Genomic DNA, 11,512 nt, shown 5'->3' on the forward strand with positions numbered 1-11,512 from the left:
CAAACATGCATAGATTACAATTGGTGAAGAAAAGTTTGAGACCAAAACCAAGAAAAAAAATGATGATAAAATGTAATAAAAATAACAACAAAATAAAAAAAAATAAAAATCGAAATAGAAATGAATGAATGAGGAAATAAATAAAATAAAACAAGATAATTAGGCAGAGAAAGGAAAGGAAAGAAACAACGCAGCAAAGAAGGAAAAGAGGTTGGGTCCAAAGTTTCTTACCAACCAAAAAGCTCTCCTTCTCTTTTTTTTTTTTTTTCTTACGTGTTCTTCCCGAAATTCAATTCCCTCCCTTTCTTGTTTACAATGTGCATAATATATACACACATTAATATTATTGTGATCTTGTCTTAATGGCGAATTAATTGTCAATTAGCAAAATAGAGAAATAAATGATCTTGATTGAAGAAAAATAAATCAACTAATGATAATTGTCAGAAAATTGTCCAATTTAAAAGAAAATCATATTTCTCTCTTTAGGAAGAAACTGAATACAACAATTAATATATTATTTTTAATTATTACTTATAATGATTGCCATAATGTTGATTCGAATTATTACCAAATAAAACAAAATTTAGAAAATATTCTAAAGTGATTTGTCATGCATTAATATTAATTGCTTTATGGTCCTGCTGCACCATTCTTCCAAGAAAATCACGTGGAACACCTCTCCATTCCCTCTTTTCATTTTATTCACGAGCACCCTTTTTTTTTTCTTTTTTTTCCTCCTTCCTTTTTCCTTTTGTTTTTCTTTTTCGTCTTTTCTTCTTTCTTTTTTTTTTCTTTTCCCTTTTTTCTCTTCTATTCTTTTTCTTCTTTTTTTTTTCTTTTTGTTTGCAATTAAATTTCTTTTCTTCTTTTTTCTTTTTTTTTTCTTTTTTTTACAAGACTAAACAAAATAATAAAATAAAATTAAGAATAACAAAATAACATAAAATAAAAAAAAATGAAATAAGACAACGATAAAAATCAAGTCCTATTATTTAGTCACTCGGACGAAATTGGGTGTTGACAACGTGCACCTTTTTTTTTTTTCTTTTTTTCCTTCTTCCTTTTTTCCTTTTGCTTTTCTTTTTCGTTTTTTCTTCTTTCTTGTTTTTTCTTTTCCCTTTTTTCTCTTTTATTCTTTTTCTTTTTTTTCTTTTTGTTTGCAATTATTTTTCTTTTCTTCTTTTTTCTTTTTTTTTTCTTTTCTTTTTTTCTTTTTTACAAGACTAAACAAAATAGTAAAATAAAATTAAAAATAACATAAAATTAAAGAAAATAAAATGAAATAAGACAAAAATAAAAACCAAGTTCTATTATTTAGTCACCCGGACGAAAATGGGTGTTGACACATACCGAGTTGGTAGAAATCTCATCAGCTTTCATCTCTTCTTCATCTTCTTCTTCACTATTTTTATTTGGTTCAAGAACATTAGATGTTTTCTCTTCCTTTTTAAGAGAAGTCTTCTTCAGTTCCTCAAGCTCAACACTCTGTTTATTCATAATTTCATTAGCTTCATCCAGAAGCCTCCCTATCCATTGAATCTCTTCATATTTTTCTTTGAGTTCCTTTTCCATGTCTGTCGCACCTTTTACCAAGATCACTTCATCCATTATTGTGACCGAATTTTCCATGTCCACTGTATCCAAGCTCTTTCCCAGCAACAATCCTCTTTGTCCTCTCTGAATCCTTTACCTTCTGTTACAATGGCTTATAGATCTAGAGTTTTAGCTCATGGTGTTGGGACTGTTAACATTTTTCCTTTTTTATCCATTGATAATGTTCTTTATGTCCCTGGGTCTCCTTTTCAATTATTATCTGTCAGTCGTCTAACTCGTTCTCTTTATTGTGATATTTCTTTTGACAAAGATCCTGTTTGTTTACTGGACTGGAGTTCGAGACAGGTGATTGGCACCGGATGCGAGTCTCATGGTCTTTATCATCTTCGCCCCACTACACATATTGGAGCAATTATGGAGTCTCTATCTCTTCTTCATGCTCAGTTAGGTCATCTTAGTCTTGCCAAACTACAACAACTTGTTCCTAACTTATCCAAGTTGTCCAATTTGGTCTGTGAGTCTTGTCAATTAGGAAAACATATTCGTAGTTCCTTTCCTCGTAGTCTCTCATAACGTGCTTCGTCTCCTTTTGCCTTAGTTCATTCTGAAATTTGGGGACCTAGTCGTGTTAAGTCTAATTTAGGTTTTCAATACTTTGTTACCTTTATTGATGATAATTGTAGATGTACTTGGTTGTTTTTAATGAGAAATCGTTCTGAGTTATTGTATCATTTTCAAACGTTTTATAATGAAATTAAAACTTATTTTGGTGTTTCTATTCAAATTTTGCATAGTGATTATGGTCGTGAATATCTTTCCCATTCTTTTCAATAATTTATGGCTTCTCATGGTATTCTTCACCAAACTTCATGTGCTTATACACCTCAACAAAATGGGGTGGCTGAGCATCTTATTGAAACAACTCGTACTCTTTTAATTCATGGTAANATTCCTCAATATTTTTGGGGTGATGTTGTTCTTACTACATGTTATCTCATTAATCACATGCCCTCTTCTGTTTTAGAAAATAAAATACCTCATTCTATTTTNCTATGTGTGTATTTAACACAAGGGAGATTAATCCCAAATATAGTTTTTCACTATATTCAACAATATATATATATATATATATATATATATATATAGAAAGAACGAACATAAAGAAACCAAACATGCATAGATTACAATTGGTGAAGAAAAGTTTGAGACCAAAACCAAGAAAAAAAATGATGATAAAATGTAATAAAAATAACAACAAAATAAAAAAAAATAAAAATCGAAATAGAAATGAATGAATGAGGAAATAAATAAAATAAAACAAGATAATTAGGCAGAGAAAGGAAAGGAAAGAAACAACGCAGCAAAGAAGGAAAAGAGGTTGGGTCCAAAGTTTCTTACCAACCAAAAAGCTCTCCTTCTCTTTTTTTTTTTTTTTCTTACGTGTTCTTCCCGAAATTCAATTCCCTCCCTTTCTTGTTTACAATGTGCATAATATATACACACATTAATATTATTGTGATCTTGTCTTAATGGCGAATTAATTGTCAATTAGCAAAATAGAGAAATAAATGATCTTGATTGAAGAAAAATAAATCAACTAATGATAATTGTCAGAAAATTGTCCAATTTAAAAGAAAATCATATTTCTCTCTTTAGGAAGAAACTGAATACAACAATTAATATATTATTTTTAATTATTACTTATAATGATTGCCATAATGTTGATTCGAATTATTACCAAATAAAACAAAATTTAGAAAATATTCTAAAGTGATTTGTCATGCATTAATATTAATTGCTTTATGGTCCTGCTGCACCATTCTTCCAAGAAAATCACGTGGAACACCTCTCCATTCCCTCTTTTCATTTTATTCACGAGCACCCTTTTTTTTTTCTTTTTTTTCCTCCTTCCTTTTTCCTTTTGTTTTTCTTTTTCGTCTTTTCTTCTTTCTTTTTTTTTTCTTTTCCCTTTTTTCTCTTCTATTCTTTTTCTTCTTTTTTTTTTCTTTTTGTTTGCAATTAAATTTCTTTTCTTCTTTTTTCTTTTTTTTTTCTTTTTTTTACAAGACTAAACAAAATAATAAAATAAAATTAAGAATAACAAAATAACATAAAATAAAAAAAAATGAAATAAGACAACGATAAAAATCAAGTCCTATTATTTAGTCACTCGGACGAAATTGGGTGTTGACAACGTGCACCTTTTTTTTTTTTCTTTTTTTCCTTCTTCCTTTTTTCCTTTTGCTTTTCTTTTTCGTTTTTTCTTCTTTCTTGTTTTTTCTTTTCCCTTTTTTCTCTTTTATTCTTTTTCTTTTTTTTCTTTTTGTTTGCAATTATTTTTCTTTTCTTCTTTTTTCTTTTTTTTTTCTTTTCTTTTTTTCTTTTTTACAAGACTAAACAAAATAGTAAAATAAAATTAAAAATAACATAAAATTAAAGAAAATAAAATGAAATAAGACAAAAATAAAAACCAAGTTCTATTATTTAGTCACCCGGACGAAAATGGGTGTTGACACATACCGAGTTGGTAGAAATCTCATCAGCTTTCATCTCTTCTTCATCTTCTTCTTCACTATTTTTATTTGGTTCAAGAACATTAGATGTTTTCTCTTCCTTTTTAAGAGAAGTCTTCTTCAGTTCCTCAAGCTCAACACTCTGTTTATTCATAATTTCATTAGCTTCATCCAGAAGCCTCCCTATCCATTGAATCTCTTCATATTTTTCTTTGAGTTCCTTTTCCATGTCTGTCGCACCTTTTACCAAGATCACTTCATCCATTATTGTGACCGAATTTTCCATGTCCACTGTATCCAAGCTCTTTCCCAGCAACAATCCTCTTTGTCCTCTCTGAATCCTTTACCTTCTGTTACAATGGCTTATAGATCTAGAGTTTTAGCTCATGGTGTTGGGACTGTTAACATTTTTCCTTTTTTATCCATTGATAATGTTCTTTATGTCCCTGGGTCTCCTTTTCAATTATTATCTGTCAGTCGTCTAACTCGTTCTCTTTATTGTGATATTTCTTTTGACAAAGATCCTGTTTGTTTACTGGACTGGAGTTCGAGACAGGTGATTGGCACCGGATGCGAGTCTCATGGTCTTTATCATCTTCGCCCCACTACACATATTGGAGCAATTATGGAGTCTCTATCTCTTCTTCATGCTCAGTTAGGTCATCTTAGTCTTGCCAAACTACAACAACTTGTTCCTAACTTATCCAAGTTGTCCAATTTGGTCTGTGAGTCTTGTCAATTAGGAAAACATATTCGTAGTTCCTTTCCTCGTAGTCTCTCATAACGTGCTTCGTCTCCTTTTGCCTTAGTTCATTCTGAAATTTGGGGACCTAGTCGTGTTAAGTCTAATTTAGGTTTTCAATACTTTGTTACCTTTATTGATGATAATTGTAGATGTACTTGGTTGTTTTTAATGAGAAATCGTTCTGAGTTATTGTATCATTTTCAAACGTTTTATAATGAAATTAAAACTTATTTTGGTGTTTCTATTCAAATTTTGCATAGTGATTATGGTCGTGAATATCTTTCCCATTCTTTTCAATAATTTATGGCTTCTCATGGTATTCTTCACCAAACTTCATGTGCTTATACACCTCAACAAAATGGGGTGGCTGAGCATCTTATTGAAACAACTCGTACTCTTTTAATTCATGGTAANATTCCTCAATATTTTTGGGGTGATGTTGTTCTTACTACATGTTATCTCATTAATCACATGCCCTCTTCTGTTTTAGAAAATAAAATACCTCATTCTATTTTATTTCCTCATGAACCTCTTCACCCATTACCTCTAAAAGTTTTTGGGTCTACATGTTTTGTTAATAATTTTGGTCCTGGTCTTGATAAGTTAGCTCCTTGATCACACAAATGTGTTTTTTTAGGATTTACTAAATCAAAGAAAGGATACAAGTGTTTTTCTCCTTCTCTTGATCGTTATTTTATATATGCAGATGTCACCTTCAATGAGTCCTCCTTTTATTTTAATGATCATTCTTCTTCTGATATGTCTCTTTCTAATACTATCAATATTCTTGTTGTTTGTGATCCTCCAATTGTGCCTAGTTCACTAGTTGTTTCTCAACAACCACCAAGTGACTCAATTGAAGTGTCAACTACCTTGTCTCCTCCGGCTCTGACAACTGAATCTACCCTTCCAATTTCCCTTCGAAAAGGTATACGTTATACCCGTAATCCCTCTCCACATTATCTTGTTTTAAGTTATCATAGACTGTCTTCACCTTTTTATACATGTCTTTCTTCTATTTCTTTTGTGACAATCCCAGAATATATTAATGATGCCTTAGCCCATCCTGGTTGGCGTCAGGCCATGCTAGATGAACTAAGTGCTCTTCAGCATAGTGGAACTTGGGAGCTTGTCCCGTTACCATATGGGAAATCTGTTGTTGGTTGCAGGTGAGTTTTTGCTATCAAAGTTGGTCTTGATGGAACTATTGATCGCCTCAAAGCTCGTCTTGTGGCCAAAGGTTACACTCAAATTTTTGGTTTGGATTATGGTGATACTTTTTCTCCAGTGGAAAAGATGACATCTATTCGTTTATTTATAGCCATGGCGACTCTTCAACAATGGTCTCTTTATCAACTGGATGTAAAAAATGTATTCCTTAACGGAGATTTGCAATAAGAGATTTATATGGAGCAACCTTCAGGAATTTTTGCTCAGGAGGAGTCTTCTGGGTTGGTATGTTGTCTTTGCAAATCCTTATATGGCCTAAAACAATCTCCTAGGGCCTGATTTGGAAAATTTAGTGATGTTGTTCAACAATTTGGTATGACTCGGTGTGAGGCAGATCATTCAGTCTTTTACTATCACTCAAGTGTTGGATCTGTATACTTGATAATATATGTTGATAACATTGTTTTTACAGGCAGTGATAGTCATGGCATCTCTCAGATGAAACAACATCTTTGCAACCATTTTCAGACCAAAGATCTTGGCAAACTTAGATATTTCTTGAGTATTGAGGTGGCACAATCCAATGATGGTATTGTTACATCTCAAAGGAAATATGCACTAGATATTTTGGAGGAAACTTGGTTGATGAATTCAAAACCTGTGGACACACCCATGGATCCTAATACTAAACTTCTACCAAAACAGGGGGAGCCTATGTCAGATCCCGAGAAATATAGAAGACTAGTTGGAAAATTAAATTATCTTACAGTTACTCATCCTGGTATTTCCTTTGCAGTTAGTGTGGTAAGTCAATTCCTTAATTCCCCATGTGAAGATCATTGGAACGCAGTTATTCTTATATTAAAGTACATTAAAGGATCTCCTGGAAAAGGGTTGTTATATGGTTCTAGTAACCATACAAGAGTGGTTTGTTATTCTGATGCTGATTGGGCAGGATCTCCTTCTGTTAGAAGATCTACATCCTGATATTGTGTCTCCATTGGTGGTAACTTGATCTCTTGGAAAAGCAAGAAACAGAGTGTTGTGACAAGATCTAATGCAGAAGCATAATATAGAACGATGGCTTCAACCACTTCTGAACTTGTTTGGCTTAAGCAATTGCTCAGAGAGTTACAATTTGGAGATGTCACGCAAATGACGCTTATATGTGACAATCAGGCTGTTCTTCATATTAGTTCTAATCCTGTCTTTCATGAGAGGACCAAACACATTGAAATTGATTATCATTTCATTCGAGAGAAGATTGTATCTGGAGATATCAAGACTGAATTCATAAATTCAAGTGATCAATTAGCAGATATTTTCACTAAGTCTTTAAGGGAACCGAGAATTGATTATATTTATCTTTTATCTTTTAGTTAGTTTGTTATTATTTCTTATTTGAATTTTGGGCATAGTCCATATTTTTTCTATTATAAATATTGAATCCTATGTGTGTATTTAACACAAGGGAGATTAATCCCAAATATAGTTTTTCACTATATTCAACAATATATATATATATATATATATATATATATATATATATATAATATATATATATATATATATATATAAAATACTATTTGTACATAAATGAAACTTGGTAAATGATATATTAATGAAAAAAGTCATGCCCATAAACAATTCCGTTTCCATTTGCGGTGTTGCTTAAAAATTCTGCCACATTTTCTCATTCATGAGTAAAATTTTTAAATAAATTATTTATACTCTTAAGTATTAATACCTATTAGTACCTCTTAAGTACTACTAAATTAGTTAGCTTTTAAAATAAATAAATAATTACTTCTTCTTTTAATTTGTGTCTATAACAACTTAAATAATACTAAACTATCAAACATGATACTGTATAATTGCTATTCAACAAGCATACATAAAGTATATATATCACTTCATTTACACTCAATTGGAACCAAAAATGAATTTATATACATCCCATAGACATAAATTGAAAAGGACAACAACTAGAGTTTTTTTTTTTTTTTTTTTTTTTTTTCAAAAAATAACAGGTAATGAAATACATAACTAAAACCTAAACAGCTGCATCATCACCACTGTCTCTTCCTGGCTCAGTGCCTAATTCCTCATTCCCTGACACCAGATAATAATGATCGTAGCAAAAGGAGAGAATAACACAAATACACAGGACATAAAAAGGTAAGCTAATTTCAAAAGCAATATTTGATCTTAAACAAATACAGAAAACAATATTTAATGTTAAACAAATTCAAAATAAAAATTTTATACAACCCAATAGCTGATAAAAAATGCCAAAGACAAGCCTAACTTCACAGGAGAGAGAAGTAAACACAACACTATTGAATTTACCATAGGTCTATCTTTGGAATGTGGTTTATGTATTGCCAATCCTCTCCTGTTTCCCTCTTGCACCGCTTCTTCAGATCAGGACATCCTTGTATAAATAAATAAGACAAGTTGGTGAGGCGTTGAATGCTACTTGGAAGTGACCTCAACTCATTACAATACGCAATGGTTAATTGTTCAAGAGTAGTCATGTCCCCCAGCCAGTCCGGCAATGAAGTACACGTGCAACCGAATATAACTAAAAGTCGTAGGGAGGGGACACGTTGTAAGCCATCTGGTAATGTGCAGCAATAATAAATTGAAAACACCCGCAGGGCAGATAGTTGACTCATATTGCTTGGTAGAGCCACCAGCTCTGGACATTTACTGATCCTCAAACTCTCAAGACAAGCAAAATGTCGCACACCTTCAGACAAGGATTTCAATTTCTTACAGTTTTCAATGGTCAAAATTCGAAGAGAAGTTAGGCCTTCCAGCACGTGTTCTGGAAAATACTCCACATCATACCATTCTGCAATGTATAGTTCCTGCAGTGCACCCAACCTCCTGAATTCGTCGGGTAATACCACCACTCCTTTAATGATTTTAATGATCAAGGTCTCTAGACAAGCCATATTCTCTCCAACCCCTTCTATGAAAGAAGCCCCTGCCTCTATTCCTCTAGCCTCAAGTTTCTCAACACAAGGAAGATGTGGGACTTTAAAGTTCAACACATCTTTAATTGTTAATTGGGAAAGACGAGGGAGCATCTCTACTCCTTCATCTTTCAACAACCTCTCCAAATTTGGTAAATTATCCATTCTCACTTCCTCCAACGATGGAAATGCCTTCTCCTCCACGCCGTCATACGTCTCACCATCTATCCACTTCACATTTTTCATTCCTCTCACATTTATCCTTTTCAAGTGTGGTAGTTTACCAAGTGGGGGAAGCTCCTCACAGTTCCGAAAGTTGGAGAGTCTAACATCCACCAAGTCTCTCAAAACTGCTTTATTTCTCATCCAACTCGATATCTGCCTTCCCTGATATCCATACATTTGAAAACTCTTGAGAGTTGAGGGAGGTTCTAGGGCTTCCAGTACTCTCTCCACACTTACATTACTACCTTTTGGATTAGCATTACCATCCCATGACAAGTGTAGGATATTCAACTCCTTCTTACCAATCAAATTTGCTTCTTTAGCATCCCATTCATTCGGGACGTTCTCAAGGCCTATGATTCTTAGCCTGCCTCCCAGATTTAAGCTATGCAACTCTGCTAAGCCACACCCTGGCTTTGAACCCACCACGAAAATGCTTAGTGTTCTTAGATGCCTTAACTTGCTAATTTTGGGAAGCGTCTCTACTACTGAATCATAATCATCTATCACGATATGTCTTAGATCTTGTAATTGCGTCAAGTTTTTGGGCAGTCCCCTAATAGCGGAAGATTTCAATTTCAAAATTTGCAATTTCGGCATTTGACAAATAAAGTTATTTAAGCTTGCTTTAGAATGACAAGTCAAACTCAAATATCTCAAATGTGTTAAATCCTTGAGTGGGGACAATAAAGAAGATTTTGTGCATAATGCTCGGAGAGAATGGTTTGATGGCACCGGGCAAAAATTATAAATAGAAGTCCGCAAATCAAGAAAAGTCCGCAGGGATTCAACTTTCTTGAAAGCATGCATGAATCCTCGATAAGAAACATTAGAAGATAAATAGTGAACCCTACTTGATAACGGAGTCAACCTTCCTTCCACAACAGCCGCACATTCTTCACCCATAATAGACTGGGCAAGATCATGAAATAGATCATGCATCTTGAAACTTTTTACCATACCAAACTCATCACACTTTGCTTCCTGAAAAAATGATCTACGGTATAATTTATTCCACACTTTATTTCCAACATCCTCCACTTCTGTGTTTCTTTCACTTTCAATAAATCCATTAGCTATCCAGAGATAAATCAATTCTTCCTTGTCTATTTCAAAATCTTTGGGGAAAATTGCACAAAAAGAAAAGCATCTCCGCAATGACAACTCCAAATTAGAATAGCTAAGTTTCAAAGCACGCATAATAGAATTATCCTCATCTGTCATAGAACTACTTTCCTTTACATTTATCCATTGTCTTACCTCACTTTGATCACGCAAGAGGCTTCCCAGTGTTTTTATTGCAAGCGGCAAACCAATGCAGTTTCTCACAATTTCTTTGCCAATTGCCACGAGCTCTTCCGTTTCTTCTCGGTTTGGTCCAAACGCATGGTATTTGAACAACGACCAACTTTCGTCTCCTGGCAATTCTTTCAAATGGTAAGCAGGATGCGTCTGCATGATGGAAGCAACTTCCTCGAGTCGAGTAGTGACTAAAATGGTAGATCCTTTTGCTGCTCTTGCACACTGCAACTTTCCCTTCAACTGCTCCCATTTCTCTTGGTCTTCATTCCACACATCATCAAGAACAAGTAAATACCTCTTCCCATGCAACACTTCTTCAACCTTTTTCCGCATTGCTTCTAAGCTATTGAGATTGGGATTTTGTCCGGTGATGCATTCTAAGATGGATTGTAGTATTGTCATGGTGTTGAAATCATCAGAAACACAAACCCAAATTGTCAAGTCAAAATGTTTGCATACCCTGTGATCATTGAAAACCTGCTTGGCTAATGTTGTTTTTCCAAGTCCACCCATACCAAGTATAGGAAAGATAGAGAGCTCTTCACGGTTATTAGCGTCTTCCAGAAGAAACTTCACAATTTGTTCTCGATCCTTGTTTCTGCCATAAACTACAGGTTCTGTAATGTCAGAGCTAGTTTGGCGCCAATCATCATCCACTCTTTGCACCACTTCTGTGAGACCAGGTTCTAAATTAAACGTGCTCTTTTCTTCATGAATGTCATGAAATCTTTGGGTGATGTCTTTCATCCTCTTGCAAATATTGAAACGAAAGAGAATGTCATTAGGATGGAGACGAGATAGGCATGAAGTATGTCCATCATCAGAGTGCATCTTTGCAAAGTGAATTGAACATTCATCCAAGATATCATCCAATACATATGCTGCATCTGTGAGTTTCTGCAGCCAATCCTTCACAGCATGATTTGTCATTTGCTTTCTCTCAGCATCTCTGAGGACAGCACGGATTGCGGTGAGGTTGCTGGACAGTTTATGAGTCTGTTGATCAACACCCCAACAAG

At 33.7% G+C, this 11,512-nt stretch overlaps 1 protein-coding gene and 1 pseudogene across 1 annotated transcript in view; one reads left to right on the forward strand and one right to left on the reverse strand.

Annotated features, from left to right (window-relative positions):
* Positions 1–5,574: 5,574 nt before the first annotated feature.
* On the forward strand, positions 5,575–8,019 carry LOC111240551 (annotated as a pseudogene).
* Positions 7,988–11,512, reverse strand: part of LOC106776711 (putative disease resistance protein RGA4) — a 4,522-nt gene continuing 997 nt past the window's right edge. The window contains exon 3 of the mRNA XM_022775697.1: positions 7,988–11,489. Coding sequence (XP_022631418.1) covers positions 8,331–11,489 — 3,159 coding nt within the window. The 3' untranslated portion in view covers positions 7,988–8,330. The remainder of the gene's footprint in view (positions 11,490–11,512) is intronic.

Source organism: Vigna radiata, chromosome 11, assembly GCF_000741045.1.
Source record: "Vigna radiata var. radiata cultivar VC1973A chromosome 11, Vradiata_ver6, whole genome shotgun sequence".
NCBI lineage: Eukaryota > Viridiplantae > Streptophyta > Magnoliopsida > Fabales > Fabaceae > Vigna > Vigna radiata.